At 36.9% G+C, this 20,433-nt stretch overlaps 1 protein-coding gene across 1 annotated transcript in view; it reads right to left on the reverse strand.

Moving 5' to 3' along the window:
• Positions 1 to 19,241, reverse strand: part of SMU1 (SMU1 DNA replication regulator and spliceosomal factor) — a 31,695-nt gene extending 12,454 nt beyond the window's left edge. The window contains exons 1-6 of the mRNA XM_074208150.1: positions 19,087 to 19,241; positions 17,585 to 17,795; positions 14,779 to 14,931; positions 6,575 to 6,685; positions 5,883 to 6,011; positions 4,070 to 4,189 (exon numbers count right to left, since the gene is read on the reverse strand). Coding sequence (XP_074064251.1) covers positions 4,070 to 4,189; positions 5,883 to 6,011; positions 6,575 to 6,685; positions 14,779 to 14,931; positions 17,585 to 17,795; positions 19,087 to 19,112 — 750 coding nt within the window. The 5' untranslated portion in view covers positions 19,113 to 19,241. The remainder of the gene's footprint in view (positions 1 to 4,069; positions 4,190 to 5,882; positions 6,012 to 6,574; positions 6,686 to 14,778; positions 14,932 to 17,584; positions 17,796 to 19,086) is intronic.
• Positions 19,242 to 20,433: the final 1,192 nt, after the last annotated feature.

A 20,433-nucleotide genomic window follows, 5' to 3' on the forward strand; every position in this document is an offset into this window, starting at 1 on the left:
TCTGCATCACTGGTTCCAAGTCTGCTTTTGTTTCCTGGATCTGGCTGCTGTGTGGCCACTGCTACTGAGCTGACTGGCTGACTGCTGCAACTGCCCTGGGGGCCTGGGCTTTCAATTTGTCCCTAGTGCTCCCCGGGGTGTAGGTCATGAAACTCCCCCACTGCTGTAAGCCACAGCTCCCAGGCGCCCTGGGGCTGCCTCCAGAAGGCTGAAGTTTCTTCACTCTGGCAGGCTGCCCCTCTAACCCCATGGAGCAGAGCCTTTCCACTATTTTCCAGCTTACCTTGGTCTGGAGAATTGTCTCACTGGATCTTTCTGTGGGTTCTGTCTCTCAAAAATTTAGTTAAGAGCCATGATTTTAAGATTTTTGAAATATTATGGAGAGAGCACCTAAGTGAGAGGCTGTTCTCCTGTTGCCATCTTGGCTCTGTCCCTGGATATTTCTAAATGGATGTTTGAAAGTTATATTGAATTCAGGATGTCTATCTCTCCAGGCTTTCCAACCAACCCCCCCTTTCTGGACCTTTCCTCTTAATAATTTCCCTTCTTCGGTTGTGGGTACTATTATTGAATAAGTCCCTCAGATTTGCACTCAGATTGCAGTTATCTGACTCTGATCAGGTGTGAAGTTCTTGATTTTATTTCCACAACATCTCTTGAATTCTGATCCCTTCTTTCCACTTAAAATACTACTATAGTTCAGAACCATAGTACTTCTCATCTGTAACAAACTTCTAATTTTTTCTTGCCTCTTATCTTCTACTTCTCTAATCTATCCTCCAAACAGTTGCCAAATTAATATTTGTAAAAAGTAGATCTCATCACATCACTACCCTGCTAAAAAGCCTAAAATGAACTCTACGAAAACCTCTAACCTCTAGGATAAACTAAAATCTCCCCTGTTCAGCACTGAACACACTTTGTAATCTGGCTCTAGTTTACTTTTTGTGGTTTAAAAGAAATTACTCTCTGAAATAGTTTTATTCCAGCTACAGCTGATTTTCCTTGTATGTGATATTCCACCTTTTATTTTGCTAATTCTAGAATGAATCCCTTTCTCATGTCTACCTTCTAGAGTTTTTAGGTTCCTATCAACATTTATTTTTTTTAAGTTTCATGTGGTATTGAGAAATACACTTCTTTTAGTAGTAAATCTACTAAAAGTAGATTTCTATTCTATTTTGTCCATCTTTTTATTAGTGTTGAACAAAACAGAAAGACATTGTGTTTCTATGTCTTGTAATTCAGTTAATTTATCCTTTTATGAATTTAGACGTTAAGGCATTTGAAGCATATGGTTGTTATCTATAGTTCCTTTTAATATAATAAAATTTTGCTTTCAATGTTTGTTTTTTATTTGTTGACAGCATGATTGCAATTCCTGCCTTTTTGGATTCACTTAATATGTAGTAAATTTGTTTTTCTACCCCTCACTTTAATACTAATCATATTTTTTAAAGTGTGTTTCTCTTAAGCAACAGATTGTGAGGTTTTGTTTTCAGATGTAGTCTGTCACTTTTTTCATTTTGCTGGATTGTTTTAGTCTATTCCCATTTAAAGTTGTGAGTTAGGTTTTGATTTTCCTTCACTTATCATCTTTAATAATATTTTTCTCTAAATTGGGTTTACCCCCCCCCTTATAAATGCTTTGGAAAAAGTACTCTCAAGCTCTCTTCTTGCCTACAAGTCCTACCTCTTGTTTATTATAATTTTTAGTGTTAAAAGTTCTGATTATTATCAGATCCTTTTTTATCTTGCTTTTACTTTTTAAATTAGCCCCTCCACCATCATTCAAGTAAAATTATTCTTCAACTTCTAAAATTTCATTTTATTTTTTGCAAGGCAATGGAGTTAAGTGATTTGCCCAAGGTCACACAATTAGGTGATTATTAAGTGTGTCTGATTTCAGATTTGAACTCACGTCCTCCTGACTACAGGGTTGGTGTTCTATCCACCGTACCATCTAAGCTGCCCCTCTTGCTTCTTTTTCTGAAAGATTTTTTTCCCTTGTATTTTCTTCAATATCTGTCTTCTTTATTTTATTCTTTTGATTTATGGCCCTTATTGCTTATTGAGTCCTTCATTCTTTGTTTTCACCATGTAATTAAAGCTTCTATGACACCTTTTTTGGTTGGTCTTCTAAACAGTTCCTAACATTGCCTCATAGACCCTCCCCCTCCCCTTTTCTATTGTGCTTGTCACTTAGAAATGTTCCTTTTTGCAGGTGATAGAAAAGTTTTCACCTCTGGAAGAAACTTTCCTACATCCCTGGTTGCAGTTCATTAATCTTTGCCTTTTCCAAGGTTACCTCCCCAAATTTGTCTTGAAATTTTCTCCCCAAGTCTATGTTTTCCTACTTTTCTCGATGTTAGCTGTCCCTAGAACTCCTGTCTTCTAGAGCAGAATGAGTAGTTCTTCTAATTACCAAATGCTTGCATACTCTATCCATTGCAAATTCCTGATTTCCCTTTATAGAATCTCTCTTCTCCCATGTAGGCATTCATCGGCCATCACTAAAACAAGATTTTTCCTATTTCTCATTCTCTACCTCCCTTCCCCCAAATCCTTTCCTTTCTTGTCTATTCTCTTCTTCCTAAGAGACTAAAGAAATTATTTTCCCTTTACTTCTAGTTTCTGATTTAATTAGGGTAATTCATATGTTCCCATTTTCTTCCTCCCTTCAAAACTTTTATGCATTCTCCTATTTTGTAATTTAGTCCTAAAAAGTAAAAAATTAATTAACCTATAGGTGGGGAGTATTGTGAGTTTAATTTAGCTTGAAATGTTTCAGGTCTTTCTTCCCCCCACACCTCTTTTTGACTTCTGTTTTTCCCTTTCTCTTCTTGTGTGAATTTCTTAATGGTTCTTCTGTCATTTTATTGCTGACCTTGTTTGCAACTGTTTACTTTTCTTGTATATCTATTGTCTGAGGTATTTGAAAAGCAAATAATTTCTTCAGGTATAATTTTCTTTTTAGGAATATTTCAAATGCATCTCTTTTATGGAGTATCCATCTTTTTCCATTAACAATTAGGCTCATATTTGTATAGTAGAATTGAGCTCCTTTGTTTTTCAGAATACATTTTATTTTCTCTGACTGGGTGGGTGCAGAAGAGCCTTGTGTTAATTGAATTTATATTGTATTTTGAGTCCACTGGTCACTTGCATAATTTGTCAATGGAATAGTTATATTTAACCATTAAGTTTTTAACCTTGAAATTTTGAAGCAAGGTTTTTTTCCCTCCTTAAGGTAATCTATGGATTCTTTTTACCAGAAGCTTGTTTTCTGCATTCACAAGTTCTGAATTCTCTCATATATTAGTTCTTACATTGTAGCATTCATATATTTTTGGCTTGGGTTCTTCTGTGAGTCCTATAATCCTTAACTTATCTCTATGCCTCCTGTTTTCAAAATCAATAGCATGGAAATCATTTAATTTTATTGTTTTTTGCTTTTTTCAGATTGTCCTTCCCTAACAATGTATTTGAATTCTGTTGTGTTGGCTTGTTGGGCAGGGGAAGATGTCTAAGTGTATAACTCCTAAGTATGAGTTAAGCATTAACTTAAGTAGTTAGTTTCTTAAGTTCTTAGTGTCTCAGACCACAGCAGATAGCTGAAGATGCTTTATCTCTTGTTCATAAATTCTTATTCTGGAGAGATCTGAGGTCACAGGATTTGGAGAAAAATGCCTATTCTGCCATTCTGTTGCCAACATGACCCCCCACATCTTCCAAGTTTCACTCAACTTCCAACCAAAAATTACTTTTGATTTACTTCTCTACGTATATGTTGTTGTTTCCCAAAACAACGTAACTGACTTGAAAGAGCAGGAACTGTTGCATTTTCATCAGTTTGCCAAGAACCTAGCACAGTGCCCAGAACATAGTAGGAACAAAGATTCATTTCAACTGGCAATCTTTCATTTTCTTAACAATTCAGTTTTCTGCAATAGTTTCAGTAATCTTTTCTCTACCACATTTATGAATTCAGATTTCATAGCTAAAAAAAAATATCTATAGTCACCCTCTCTTTCATTAGGAAATTTTGAGCACTTTAAATTTACATTACCTTCCTAATCTTTCCGGTTGTAAAGTTCCATACTTCAATGAATCCATCAACAGAGCCCGTGACCAAATACTGACCATCTGGAGAAAATCGAGCACATTCCACATGGGATTTCTGGCCAAACTGTTTTAAATAAAAACAAAGATGATATTTATTTTACTGAAAGCTTTTTATTTTCATTTAAATCCTAAGCCTCTGGCAATGCTGTGCTATCTAAGAATTGAGAATTCCATGGTTGGTTTCAATGAAAGTTGTGAAAGAAAGTAGACATTCTGAAGGGTCTTTTCTTTGGAAAAGACGTGTTAGCAGAATCAAAATCTTTTCTTAGAATATTTTTGTCAAGGCCTTCAGTTCAACACTTTACTATTTATAATAGGACTAATAAGCAAAAAGGACCACTAGTTCTAATAGATTCTATCTAGTTTTCACCTTAGGCATCACTTTAACCTTTTAGAGTTACATCTGAAAATTCCTCAAATTAATAAAGAATTTTCAATATCTCTGATTCCTACATATAGGCATTTCCATTACTTAAATTAGGAAAATGAGATAACTCACATGTTCCTTATCTTTTTCTTTTTTAAAGGAGGGGGAGTGGAAAGGTATTGACTTAAGGAAGAAGACAAGTTCAGTGATTTGCCCAGGGTAATTAACTAGATAAGTATCTCAGCAGAATTTGAACTTAGATCCTCTTGACTCCAGATTCAGGACTCCAGTCACTTTACTATAGATGCCTATTTACTGTGATACAGTGGATAGAAAACTAACTTTGGAGTCAGGAGTATTAGGTTCAAGGCCTGCCTATACTACCTATATGCAACATAGGCAAATCACATAACCCTTGATTTTATAAATACAAGAAACTCCCTCTACTGATGTAGAAGGGCAATTTATCTCTCATGAGTTCTTCAGGTTGGCTATAGCATAGAGGAGTTATGTGACTATGGTCATTTAGATAGTATGTGATAGAGACAGGTTAGTTCTCTATCCACTATGTTACAAAGTCTCTTTTTAGCTTCTTCATTCTTATAAAAATGCTTAAGAACTTAGTAGACAATAAACAGTCACCAAATATATTTAATACAAAAGACCACCTCAATACACTGTATCACTCTAAAGATTCAAGGACAGTAAAATGCTTTGCAATATTTTCATTAAGCTTAACTTGAAGGGCAGCTAGGAGGTGCAATGGATAATAGCACAGACCCTAAAACTAGGAGGACCCTAGTTCAAATCTGACCTGAGATACTTGACACTTACTAGATATGTAACCTTGGACAAGGCACTTAACATAATGCAAATGACATATGACTGAATATAACCTGACTTATATAACCCATAAACAATGCAGATATTAAAAAGTAGAAATTAATATAATGTCAAACAAATTAAAACCGCTAGAAATTATGCCCAATTCACATTTCTAATTTTCATTAATCTATTTATCATAAAATTAAATAAGTCATCTATTTTTATAGTAATTATCTGGACTTGGGAATGAGAAAAAAATCCTGGATCTACCTTGTTCTGGGTCTTTGAGCAAGTCACAAACTTCTTTGAGTCTCAGTTTCCTCATTGAATTGAATATATATTTCCTTCTATAGAATGGGGGTAACAGTACTTGATCTACCTTAAAGTACTATTTAGAGGAAAGCACTTTTCAAACCTTAAAACACTACATAAATTTGAGTTCTGGGATTAGGGTTGCAATATTCCTAAAGGTCAAAAGAGGTACTTCAGAAACTAGATACAATACTGAAGTTATGTTAAAAAAAGGTAATTTACCAAGTTAAGAAAATATGTTATAACTTCTTACCTTAATGTGTCTGCTTAACTGTGTAGGAAATTTTTCTTCTTCCACATCTTTTACAGCTGCTTTACCTCTGAACAAATCAATAGTCATACCAGGAGGAAGCAAACCTTGGTGTTGTTGCCACTTCAAAGCCTAAAAAAAGATATTTAAATAAATCCAGTTTAAATACCTGAAAACTGATTGTTTGTTCTATATAGAAACTTAACCCTACCATAGTGGAATTCTATTTTGATAATTCTCAGAACATAGCCTGGTTACCCATGAGGCTGAAAAAATATTGAAGACAGTAAAAAAGAAAAGTTAGTAAAAGAAAGGATGAAGAAAATGAAATTGAATGCTTGTAATTATAATGACCAAACTTGACCCCGAAGAATAAAGAAACACACTGCATCTCCCACTTTTGCAGAAGTGAAGAAGAACACAGTACAAAGTACTGTTGGATTCAGTTAATGTGTTGGATAGTTTTACTGAAATAATTTTTACCTCTCAATCTTTTGTTATATAGCATGGATCTCTGGGGAATGGATTTATTTGGAAATGATATAAAATATACCAATAAAAAAGGAAGAAGGGTTAGATTCTATGTACTTTTCTTGGTAGTTTTGAGGAATAAGCTGTTGACATATAAGCAGAACCTTGTTCAAGGGAAGCTCTTTTGAAAAGTCAATTTCATAGAATAATGCATAGTCCCTTACCTGTCCCAACAGTGCCATAAGACGAGATGGAGGTACAACACTGACTTCTCCAGCTAGAGCCTGTGCAATTGCTGCTCTTCTTTTCTCCTTGCTGCTTCCATCTGGATATGCCTGGTAAAGGGCCAGAAGTGAAAATCACTACAAGAAGAAGTAGTTATAAGGCACTGATAAAATTACTTTGAAAAATCCCATCATCAATATCCCTATAGAAAACTACCTGAAATGTGGATAGTAGGTTTATTTTTTACAAGGTCCCAAATTTGCATACCTAATATTTAGAGAATCATGAGAGGAATGGCAACAAAAAGTCACCTTGTATATTCTATAAGGTTTAAAGCAGTTTAAATAATTGTTGATCCTTGTTAATACTATTTAAAAAACTCTTCAAAAGGCTCAATGCATCACAAAGTAAGATAATACTTTTTACTCCTCCTTTTCCCTAACTGTTCTCTAATTCACTTTCAGAAGTTGTTCTAAATCTTCTATTTTCTTGTCAAGTCTTCCACACTTCTCCTCACTGTCTCCTTTTGGAGGACCTAATATGCCTTATTGAGAAAAGAGGTCTTTTGTCTCTTTTCTATCTCAGAACCTCATGACACTATCATTCCCTCATTTTCTTCATCTACTCTAGCCTCTGAGGAAGAAGTGATACTTCACTCATCTTTGATTTCATTCCATCTTTTCTCATCATGATCCTTATTTCTTTCTAAATTTTAATATTTCCATGTTTTTTGATACCTTCCCTGCTTCTTATAAACATATCCCAGGTCGTGCCTATACCTGAAAAAACCCTTAATAGTCTCTATCATCACCCTCAGTGATCATTCTGTATCTCTCATCACTAGCATACCAACAATTTTCAGGAAAAAATTGTCTATACTTGTCTCTACTTCCTTTCTTACTTGCTCACTTCTTAATCCTTTGAAATCTGGCTTTCAGACCCTCATCATTCAAACTTCTCCCTACAAAGTTAACTGTTCTATAATCTCTTAACTACTAAATTAATCAACAAGCATTTGTTAAGTGACTCCTAGGTGGCAGTTCTGTGTTGAGCTTAGAAAAGACAAAAGAGCCCCCCAAATGATATTTTATTTTTTAATGAAATGTTATAAAAATTTTTCAACATTCATCCACATGCATTTGCATACTTTTTAGTTACATAATTTCCTTCCATCCTCTCTTCCCATCCTCCTTCCCTTCAATGGTGAGAAATCTGGTGAACATATTACATATAGAATTGTGTTTAACATGTTTACAGATTAGTCATTTTCTGTATGAGGAATTAGGATGAAGAGAAAACAAAGAAAACCACAAGATAGGAAAGAAAAACAAAAGAGAAAAATTTAAAAAGTGAATGTAAGCTATGGAACACTATTGTTCTAATAGAAACTAAGAGAGATGGGAATTCAGAGAAGCCTGGAAGGATTTGCATGAACTGATGCTGATCCAGATGAGCAGAACCAGAAAAACACTGTATACCCTAACAACAACAAGGGCGTGATGATCAACCTTAATGGACTTGATCATTTCATCAGTGCAACAATCAGGGTTAATTTTAGTGTATCTGTGAAGGAGAATACCATCTGTATACAAAGAAAAAATCGTGGAGTTTAAAGATTATTATTAAAGATTATTCAAAGACTTTAATTCTTAAAAAAGGTATCTTATATAATATTGCTATCTCTTTTACTTTTTTCCTTAAGGATATGATACATTCAATACATTCAATTTTGATCAATGTATAGCATGGAAACAATATAACAACGAACAGACTGCCTTCTGTGGGGGGTGGGAAAAATTGTAAAATTCAAAAAACAAAAAAAATCCTACAAAACACGGGGGGAAAAGTGAATGTGGTGTTCATTCAGATTCTGTAGGTTTTTCTTTGTTTTGTATTTTCTTCCTCTGGATGAGGCTAGCATTTTCCATAGCTGGTCTACCAGGGTTGTCCTAGGTCTCTGAGCTGCTTCTACCAAGGTTGATCAACTCACAATGTTGTTGTTAATGTGTACAATGTTCTCTTGGTTCTGTTCCCTTCACTTAGCATCAGTTCCTGTAATTCATTCCATATTTTTCTAAAGGTTGATTATTCATGGTTTCTTATGGAAAAATGGTATTCCATAACATTTATGTAACATAGCTTGTTCAGCCACTCCCCAATTGATGATCATCCCCTCAATTTCCAATTCTGTGCCACCACAAAAAGAACTTCTATGAGTATTTTGGAACATGTGGGACTTGATTGGTATTGCTGGGTCAAAGTATATGATCAGTTTTATCACTCTCTGGGCCTAGTTCCATGTTAAGGAGTTTATATGCTATCAGAGAAGAGAACATATACACATGGAATAAATATATACATATATACACACACACACACACACACATACACACACACACACACACATATATATATATCTATACAGAAAAAATATAAAATAAATGCAAAGAAATTAGGGAGACCAGACAGGCATGAGCAATTGAGATATTTGAGTGGTATCTGTAAGGAAGTGAAGAATCTGTAAGGAAGTAGTGGAAGTATATTCTATGTATAGGAGACAGGCCAGCAAAAATGTATAAGATAGGAGAAGGAATGTTAGCTATGAAGAAGAATAAGGTAGAAAGTCGCTGGAAATAAAGGCTAGGGCCAGATTGTGAAAGGCTTTAAAACCTCATTTTTCTTGACTTCTGTGTTAAGAGTTGGTAGTTTTCACAACCCTTTCTTCTTAGGTCTCTCTGGTATTTTGGGACAACTGTTCTCTTTTTGATTCTCTTCCTTCCAGTCTGACTTCTCTCTCTCTCTCTCTCTCTCTCAATTTTGTTTGTTAGTTCATCACTTCTACCATGGCTTCCTAACTGTGGGTCTAAAATTAAGCTCTGAAATGCACTTCTAATCTCTCTTACTCACTCACTTGTTGAACTCATTAATTATCATCTCCATGAAGCTAGTTCTCAAATTTATTCATTAATCTTTTGTCTCCCAACAGTTTTAACTTTGGATCTCCAATTGCCAAATGAATGTTTCAAGCCTACTATATTCAAAATAGAATTTGTTATCTTTCTGGAAAAAAATAATGTCTTCTTAATTTCCTTATTTGAGTTGAGGGTACCCCCATCCTTTCAGGCAACCAAGTTCCCAACCTCAGAGTTGTATCTCTGACTCCTCATGCTCACTCACCTCACATTTTCACCATTTAGAAATCAAAACTTAACATTTCTACTGGAACAACATTTCTTGCAGGTGATGCTTTCTCTCTAATGACCTAGACACCAAACTAGTTCAGGTCCTCACTGTCTTTCACTTGTACTGAAGATGAAGCTATTGCAATGGTTTCTAAATTCCCTTCCTTTACTTGATTTCTCTCTAATCTAAATCTAAGCTTTACCCTTCTGCTAAAGTGATTTTTCTAAAGCACAGGTCCTACCACACACTTCCCTACTCAATAAAGTTAACTTGGCATCTATCAACTTAATTTCATGTTGTTTAAAAACATTATCCTATGACATACAAAAAAGGTTAAGGATCCCTGATCTATTGCTTATGGAATAAAAAATGAAGTACCCTGGTATTTAAAGCTCTTCATAAGCTGGCCCCAAACTAAATTTCTGCTTTATTAAAAACATTAATTGATTTATTGTTCAATATCTTTCCATTTCCCAACTCTATGTATTGCCTATTATCTTCTTACTTCCACCCCCAAGGATCTTTTGTTTCTTTCAAAACTTTGTGGTTCGGAGTGCTGGACTGATCACAGACTCATCTTCTCTAAGTTAAATATTCACATTCAACAAAAGTGTCATCCCTAAGGCTAAATGAATACTAGATGAATTAGTGTCAAGAGATTAGAGTGTCTCTGAGCAGGCACAGTTTGCTAACTTGAAGGGAAAACTGTGTCAACACAAAATTGGCAACAGTGGAGCAGAAAGGGAGTGGGCAGCTTTTAGAAATCTGGTGTACAGCATGCATTTGCTTATCTAGGCCAGAACACTTGAAAACACCAAATCTGGTTTGATGAAAATGATGGGGAAATACAGAAACTGCTAAGTGAAAAATGAGAACACCACATGTTTACCAGCACCTTCTAAAAAGGCAGCAATTAATTCTATCAAAAGTAAATTCCAAGTGAAACTTATGCAGGACATCTCTATGCAGGACTCTTGGCTCAGTAAGAAGGCAGATGAATTTCAATTTTATGCAGACAGTAACAAACCAAATGCTTTTATGATGTCCTGAAGGCTATTTATGAGCAAAAGACATGTTGCATCTCGACTACTCAGTGTTGATGGATCTATATCAATTAATGATAGGGATATGATCCTAGATAGCCGAATACTTTCAAAGTGTATTTAACAGACCATCATCAATCAATGCAGAAGCCACTGACTGTTCATCTCAAGTTAAAGTCAATCAGTCCATAGCTGAAGTTCCAACTTAAGATGAGATTCTGGGGGCAGCTAGATGGTGCAGTGGCTAAAGCACCGGTCCTAGAGTCAGGAGGAACTGAGTTCAAATCTGGCCTCAGAAACTTAATAGTTACCTAGTTGTGTGAATCACATAACCCCACTGGCCTTTCAAAAATAAAAAAAGTTAAAAAAACATAGTGAAGAAGAGGTTTTGAATGCCATTAGGCTCTTTTCAAGTGGCAAAACACCTGATGCTGATTCTATTTCAGCTGAGATCCACGGGGGGGGGGGGGGGGGGGGGGGGGGGATGGGGGGGTCCATCACTCATCCAAAAACTGACTAAGATTTTCCAGATTATATGGCATGAAGAGGTTATCCCCCAAGAATTCAAGGATACTTCATTGTCCATCTCTATAAAGGTAAAGAGAATAGGTTGTCCTGCGACAATCATAGGGGTATTTCTTTCTCTCTCTCTCTCTCTCTAAGGTTTTTGCAAGGCAAATGGGGTTAAGTGGCTTACCCAAGGCCACACAGCTAGGTAATTATTAAGTGTCTGAGACCGGATTTGAACCCAGGTACTCCTGACTCCAGGGCCGGTGCTTTATCCACTGTGCCACCTAGCCACCCCAGGGGTATTTCTCTTTTAGTCAGTGCTGGTAAGATTCTTATCAGAATCCTTCTCAATAGGCTGATCCTTCATCTGGAAGATGGTAACTTCCCTGAGACCAGTGTGGCTTCAGAAAGAGTAGCAGAACAATTAATATGGTGTTTGCTACCTGATAACTCCAGGAAAAATGCCAGGAACAGAACAGAGGTCTGTATACAACATCTGTAGATCTGACCAAGGACTTTGGTCAGACATGAGGGTTTATGGAAAATTATGTCAAAATCTGGTTGCCTGGAGAAGTTCATCAGTATGTACATTAGTTCCATGACAGCATGCACACCTGGGTTCTGGATAGGGGATGATGCTCTTGAGATTTCCCAGTTACCAATGGAGTAGAACAAAGATGTATCCTTGTTCCCTTTTTAGCATGATGTTTTTGGCCATGTTATCAAACACCTTTACTGAGGATGAACATGGTCTCAAGGATGTCAGGTATTGTACTGTACTGATGGTAAATTCTTCAATTTGAAGAGGCTACAAGCCAAGACCAAAGTGGAGAGAGTGTTGGTGCATAATCTTCTGTTAGTCTATGTGTACTTAATGCAGCCTTTGAAGTTGAGATTCAGTATAGTATGGATCAATTCTCTGCTGCCTGTGCTAAATTTGGTCTAACAATTAACACCAAGAAAAAAACAGGTACTTCATCAGCCAGCACCACACCATCCATAGGTGGAACAATTGATTACAGCAAATGGGAAAGTTTTGAGTACTATGGACAAGTTCACAGTGTTCCTTCCAAAGAGGTACACAGTGACAATGAGGTTGACACTCGCATTGCTAGAACTAGCTCAGTATTTGGGAGGCTCCAAAAGAATGTGGTAGAGAAGAGACTGACTACCAAACTAAAGGTCTACAGAGCTGTTGTGCTGACCTCATTGCTATACGTTTGTGAAACCTGGACAGTCTACCAGCGCCATGTCAGGAAAGTGAATCTCTTCCATTTAAATTGTTTTAGGAAGATTCTGAGCAGGAGAAGATACCAGATACTGAGGTCCTTTCTCAAGCTAAACTACCCAGTATTCCAATATTACTATGAGAGCACAGCTACAATGGACTGGACATGTTAGAATGCCAGATGAATGCTTGCCAAAAAAACTATTTTATGGAGAACTTATACAGGGCAAGCACTCACAATGGGGTCAGAAGAAGCAATAACATGACACCCTGAAGGTCTCATTGAAGAACTTTTGAATTGATTGTACAGCATGGGAGACACTGGCACAGAACCACTGAGCATGGCATGCCCTCATCAGTGAGGGTGCTGTACTCTTTGAGGAAGGTAGAGTTGAAGCAGCTCAAAGGAGACATGACATCTATGAGTACCCACCCCAGATATTCACATGGACATTTGTGTCCAACTTGTGGTAGAGCATTCTGAGTTCTTATTGGTCACAGTGGGACACATGCAATTTGTCTCAAACATAGTGATGTCATTTTGGTTTTCTTCAATAATGAAGGACAAGAACCAATCAACCAAGAACACAGTTAGGCATTAATAAATGTTTGATGAAGCATTACCATGATAACTTTTAAGTCTAATAACTTTTTTTTTTAGATTTTTCAAGGCAATGAGGTTAAGTGGCTTGCCCAAGGCCACATGGCTAGGTAATTATTAAAGTGTCTGAGGCCGGATTTGAACTCAGGTACTCCTGACTCCAAGGCCAGTGCTCTTATCCACTGCGCCACCTAGCCGCCCCTTCTAATAACTCTTGTAGTGAAGAAGTTCTATTTCATTTTTTCATTTTGGACAATGGTCACTTTAACTCAGAAATTTAAGTTCATTATTTTTATTCTCCTATTTTTTCCTTGTTACTTTAGTTAATGCAATTGCTTACTTCTTCATCATTCTAGTATTATTACATTCTTACTCTTTGCCAGTCCATTAGTGAAAACTAAACATTTTGGTAAGGAAGAAAACAAACTAATGTTATTTGTCCTGTGTTATCAGAGAGGTACATGACATCAGGGATGTGATGATGCCATAATATGCAAGTGAATTGGATAAGTAAGTGAGGGCAGTGCGGAATCATCAGTCTTATTTTTTTCCTCTAGAGCTATCAGTTCAGTGCTAGATATAGATCAGGATGACTGAAGATGTATCTGGAAGTAGAGGGAGATCTTGATCTTTTTAAGTTAAACATCTTTAACTGGTCTCTGTCTGACTAAGGCAATGTCCACTCAGTATTTAAGATAGGTAAGATATGAAGCAAAGAATGGTCTCTTTTACCTAGTTTTAAAAAAAATCAATCTAGGAGAGGAAGATAATCAGGGCTTTTGACCAAAACAGAAACAACTAGTTACAATCATTCTGAAACCATCAGGGCCCAAACAATGACCAAATAGTGCTTTGTCTGGGACGGGTTGTCGACCAGTCAATGAGTGCCAGAGTTCTTTGGGGTTTCAGACAGTCCTTAAGAATGAAATCTAACTAGGAAAACACAAGATATCTTGTGAGGTATTAGCAATTAAAATTTAAAAATAGAAGAAACCTTAGAGAAGCTGTCTAGTCCAGCTTCTGGACTGGAGGAATTTGACTGAGGTTTAGGAAGGGTTATATGGTTTATGAAAAAGGAAGCATTTAGAAAATAGATTTTTAAAAGGATGTATATAAATTTCTAGTGGAGTAATGGAAAGAGCACTGAACTTGGACTCAAAAGTCCCAGGTTTTTGTCCTAGTTTTCGCCTCTTTATGTTTCTGTGACCTTAGGAAAATCATATAATCTATAGAGGCCTCACTTTTTCTTATCTCTTAAATCAAGGAGTTGGTTTAGATTAGTGGATTTAAATCTTCTTGTCATGAACTCCCCTTTCCAACTTTTAGCTAGTAAATAGTAAATCTAGTAAAGCCAAAGGGCCCTTTTTTACAATGTTTTTAAATGAATAAGACAACATGCATAATGTCATAAAGGAAATCAATTATACTGCAATACAGTTATGAAAATATTTCTTAAAAAATTTATGGACACTAGATTAAGAACCTCTAAGAAACTATAATGATAACCAAGGTCCCTTGCAAGTTAATACCCTTTTGCTTTTTTAATAGTGCATGTATTAAAAAATGAAATTAACAAGGAAAAATAATTCCAGAAACAGAGTAAGAGATTTGCTAATATTGTCAATCTTATAAGCATACCTCACGAGGATCAAAATAGGACCTGGCCAAGAGGTTCTCCAGATGAATGTATCTCTCTGGTTGTGTTTGTTTTAACATGATCATGGGGTCAGTCTGTCTAAGAAGAGATCTGGCAGCACCCAACTCACGAAGTTCTATCAACTCAAGAACAACCTAGAAAATTATGAGAAAGAGTTAGTATTTTCAGACTTCTTATTGTTGAAAATTTCACTTAAATTTATGAGCTAAAAATATTGCTAAGAAACCACTGGTTATTAGAATATTAAATTTTTCTTTAGTCTGGCTGGCCTACAAAAGTTGCTATAACATTGCTTGAAGTCTACAATCCTGCCATCATTTTTTACCTATTGGTTTTCCTTACTCTTCAAATAGAAGCTGGGAAACATAATTTCATGTTTTATTTTATTGAACTTTGCAGATATTTTGTTTCTTACAAACTGAAAGCTTGTAGCAATCCTACATCTAGCAAGTCTAATGGTGCAAGTAGTTGGTAGTTATTTCTTTTTCCTTCTTTTCCTGCAGGTTTTGTTGGTAATAAAGAAATACTGATATTTATGTGGGTTTATTTTAAATCTTAACAATTTGCTGAAGTTGTTTATTATTTTTTAGAAAGATTTTATTTGAGTCCCCCGGCCATTCTTGCTTCCTCCCCCCCCCCCCCCCCCCATTGAAGGCATTCTGTTAGTCTTTACATTGTTTCCATGGTATACATTGACTTTAGTTGACTGTGATAAGAGAGAAATCATATCCTTAAGGAAGAAAAATGAAGTAATGAGATAGCAAAAATTATATAGTAAGATAACAGTTTCCCCCCCCTAATTTGAAGGTAATAGTCTTTGTTCAAACTCCACAATTCTTTCTCTGGATACAGATGGTTTTCTCCATTGCAGATAGCCCAAAATCGTCCCTGGTTGTTGTGGAATGAGCAAGTCCATCTTGGTTGATCATCAACCCCATGTTGCTGTTAAGAGTGTACAGTGCCTTTCTGGTTCTGCTCATCTCACTCAGCATCAGTTCATGAAAATTCTTATTAAAAAACTTATTATTTCAATTAGTTTTTTAATTGCCTCTCTAGAGTTCTCTAGGTAAATCAACACATCATTGGGAAAAATGATGGGCTGGCTGGCTTCCTCATTCAATTATTCCTTCAACATCTTTTTCTTGTCTTACAGCTATAGCTAGTGTTTCTGGAACAACACTGAAGAGTAATGGTCATAATGAACATGCTTATTTCATGCCTGATCTTAAAGGAAAGGCTTCTAGCTTATCCCTATTACAGATAATGCTTGATCTTGGTTTTAGATATTACTTATCATTTTAAGGAAAACTATTTATTCCCATGGTTTCTAGTGTTTTAAACAGATATAGGTCTTACATTTTGGAAAAGCTTTTTCTGTCAGTGAATATATAAATTCCAGTGATTTTTTTTGTTGTTGTTAATATGATCAATTATACTTAATAGTTTTCCTAATATTGAACAAGCCTTGCATTACTGGTAAAGATTCTGAAGTTCCTTTCAAGACTGGCTTTTCCAGTCAGAAAAAGGGAGAAAAGCTGAGAGTGAAGCCAAGAGAAGTACATGAATTTAGAAGGACAAGTAATGAGAAGAGAAAGTCTGGCAGTCAGAGATGAGTGCTGATAAAAAAAAAAGTCACTGGATCTAGCAATTAAAAGGTCATTAGTGATCCTGAGAAGAGTAGAGTCTGAACAATGAATGATGAAACTTGAAAGTCAGACTCTAAGAAGTTGAGGAGAAAATGGGTAGAAAGTGGTAGAAGGAAATTTAGTCTCTCAGCATTTTTAGAACTATGAGGGAAGAGATTTGGATGTTTGGATGGTAACTTTCAGGAATTGGAAGACTGGGGAGACCGTTTTTTTTTTAGTGACAAGGAAAATGTGCAATAGGGAGAAACTGAAGATGTGAGACGTGATACCTGTTAGTATAAGCTGAAGGAAAAGGGTCATTCGAGACCTGAAAGAAGGAGTGAAGACATAATGTTCTGAAGTATGGCAAAAAAAGAATGAGGATGCTCACTGTGATAGTCTCAATCTTCTTAGTAAAGCAGAAGGTGTGGTTATTTTTGAGAGACATTAGGGGAGAAGCTGGAATCTTTGAGAAGGTTTGCTACAGTCACTGAAAAAAAGGTTTGCAATGCAATGTCTGAAAGTCTAGCAGAGATTAAAAAAATATGTCTGCTGAAGATTTATTCTATACAATTTCACTATTTTCTGTAGTAGCATTCATTAGCTCTGGAGTAGGAAAGAAGAAATTTATGAAGGGGGTGACCAGGACTAAGCTGAGAACAGTGGTCTTAAAAACATAGGATGGGGGTGGGGGGCAGTGGCTAGGTGGATAGAGCACCTCCCTGGAGTCAGGAGTACCTGAGTTCAAATCTGGTCTCAGACACTTAATAATCACCTAGCTGTGTGACCTTGGGCAAGCCACTTAACCCCATTTGCCTTGTAAAAAAACCTAAAACAAAACAAAACATAGGATTCAAGGGTAGAGATCAATGAACTGGTTTACAAAGGGCTAAAACTGTGAGGGAAGAGAAATGAGGCCAAAATAAGGGAGATAAATGGGAGAACTAGGAGGTACTGAAGGACCAAAGGTCATGGAGAAGGTGAAGAACAAGTTTAGGAAGAGTGAGAATGGTAGAGATAAATTCTAAAAAATTGTATGAGTTAAGAACAATTCTTTGGATCTGTTTCTACTAGGGAAACAAAAATTGAAGGTCTTTCATGCCTAAAACATTTATTTCAAATTATCCCTATCATGACAAAAGAATACGAACATAAATTTTACCTGTTCATAAAGGTCAATCAGTGTTTTGTCTGGCAATTTCAGGGACTGTATAGCTTGCAAAACAGTATCCCAATGTCCACTGTTAATATCTGCTACAAAACTTTCTATGCTGTCCACAGTATTCAGTGACACAGTTGTCTCCTCTTGCAAAGTGGCTAAGGCTCGGTGTAAACTATTTTCCTTCAAGTATTGCATGATGAGACGTATGACACTAAAAAAAGAAGAAATACATCATGAGTTTAACTGCAGGATTACAGATTTACAGTGGTAAAGAACCAAGAGATGACACCAAGTCCATCCCTCTATATTTACAGACAGTAAAATTGAGTTTCTGAAGGGTAATAGCTAGTAAGAAACTGAAATGAGATTTTAACTCTGGTTTTTCATATTCCAAGTCCAGTACTCTGCTTTATATCATACTGCCTTATAAAAAAACAAACTGAACACACAAATCTAAGAGTATGACTCATGCCCTAGGGAATTAAAATTTATTTTAGTGAAGAACCACAAAAAAATAAATCAATAGAACTTTTCTATTTTGGTATTTTCACCACTCTTTTATCTAGATGGCACAGTGGATAGAGCACTGGCCCTGGAGTCAGGAGGACCTCAGTTCAAATTCAGCCTCACACACTTATTACCTAGCTGTGTGATCTTCGGCAAATCGAAAAAACAACAAAAAAAATTTTTTTAGCACTGTAGAAGTACAAGTTTAGACTATCGTAATTGAAGATTGCATTATTAATACAAAGTGTTTTATTGTTAATTAGCTATTAACTATATTGTGAAATAGAAATGAGGAAACTGGGGAGTCAGGCAGTTCGAATCCTCTTGGGGAATAAGATGACAGCAAAACCTAGACTGGCTAGGGTCGGCTAGGTGGCACAGTGGATTGAGGAGAGGCCCTGGAGTCACGAGGACCTGAGTTCAAATCCGGCCTCAGACACTTAATAACTACCTAGCTGTGTGGCCTTGGGCAAGTCACTTAACCCCAATAACTTGCAAAAATTAAAACAAAACAAAACGACCAAAAACCGTAGAGTGGCTGGCTACATACACAATGCGACCCACCAAAGCCTTAACACTTCGGTCATCACTGTAAGGGGCTGAGGAGGGGGTGGAGGAAGAGAGCCCTGGGGTTTTTAGTCCCAACTCTATGCTCACACATGTGTGATGCTAGTTATCTGGTTACGTCCGCTTCTTGTGGAAGACGACAATACTGGCCTGGAGGCCCTTCGGAGGCCCTATGCAAGCTCGTCCCCACGACTCCGTGGAATTGGTGCTTTCCTTTAGCGAGATGGGGGTGGGAGGCGCAAAGAGGACGGAAGAGAAAAAGGAAGGAGCCGGCGGAGGCGGAGGGGGGCTCACACTGCAGCCCGGTCCCGTCGGGGCAGATACGGGGCCCAGGCCGCAGGATGCGCCCCTGCTCCCCCACCTCCTCCTTCCCTTCCGCGGGACCCGGTCCCCTGCGACCTCGCCTTTCCCTAGGCCTCGGTACTTACTCCGACGACTCGATCTCAATCGACATCTTGACTGTCCCGGAGAAGAGCCTCTAAATCCGGGGGACGGGGGAGGAAAAAACTCCACCGGGACGCACGGAGAAGCGAAAATCCGACCTGCTTCCGGCAGCCGCTACGTCACTTCCGTTCAGCGCCGACTCCTCCGGGCCGCAGCTCCGGAGCGAATGGCGGAAGTCAGAGAAAGCGGGATGAGACGGCCCTTGTCACGTGACCAAAGTGACCCGTCCGGAGGGGTGGGGCCGGAGCGGGAGGCAACTCAGGGAGGTGTGATGGCAGGGAGAGGATTTGGAACCCCAAATTTTAAAAAATGAATGTAAAAAATTGTCTTTGTACATAATTGGCAAAATTAATTTTTTATTTTTTTCAAAAATATTTTATTTTTTTCAGCTAGATGCAACACTTTTTTTGGTAAGGTTTTTGAGTTTTAACATTTTTCCTCCCATCCTCCCTTTCCTCTTCTCTCTCCTTGAGAGAAAGCAATCTTTTATAGGTTTTACATGTATAACTATGTTAATTTAATTAAGTAGGGAAAGACAAATCAAAAAGGAAGGGGGGGAAATCTGTGGTGGGGGGAAATTCCATAACACATAAAACAAATTTAAAAATTGAAAGGGGGGATTACATATTTCCAATTTGGTTTAAAAATGTAAATGACCCTACAGGAAATGGGGGAGAGGGGAAAGAAAGAGGAAGAGGGGACTGATTAAAAGGGAGGGCGAAAGTAAAAATAAAGGTTAAGTTAAAGTAAAAGTTAAGAGAAGTTAAAAGGCAAAGGGAAAAGGACTATGTGAAAGAGCTGATGGAGAGGCAGCAATCAGGAGCAAAATCTTAGTGGGAAATCAAGGGATAAGGGAAGAGGAAAGAAAAAATAAACAGGGAAGACTGCATGGAGGGAAATAGTAATCAAAACCATAACTATGAATGGGATTTTTTTTTCTTTTCTCATTTTTTTCCCTTCCCTCTTTGTAATTCCTTTTTTACAACATGACTAAAATGGAAATATGTTAAATACAAGTGTACATGTACAAATTTATGGTTGTATCATATTGCTCACTGCCATGGGAAGGGAAGGTGGTAGAAAAATGTGGGACTCATAAACTTACATATGGTGAATGTTAAAAACTACCTTTACATGCAATTGGAAAAATTAAAAAAAAAAAGAAATCATGAGGGATAGGACTTCAGAAAAGCCTGGAAAGATTTGCATAAATTGATGCTGAGTGAACTGAATTATGTCTCCTGCATCTGTTTCCCGGGGGGGTCATTTTTCCTAAGAGGTGTTTTATTTTAGTTTTTAAAATTTTATTCTTATTTTGTACAATTTTTTTT

This window comes from Macrotis lagotis, chromosome X, assembly GCF_037893015.1.
Source record: "Macrotis lagotis isolate mMagLag1 chromosome X, bilby.v1.9.chrom.fasta, whole genome shotgun sequence".
NCBI classification, from domain to species: Eukaryota; Metazoa; Chordata; class Mammalia; order Peramelemorphia; family Peramelidae; genus Macrotis; species Macrotis lagotis.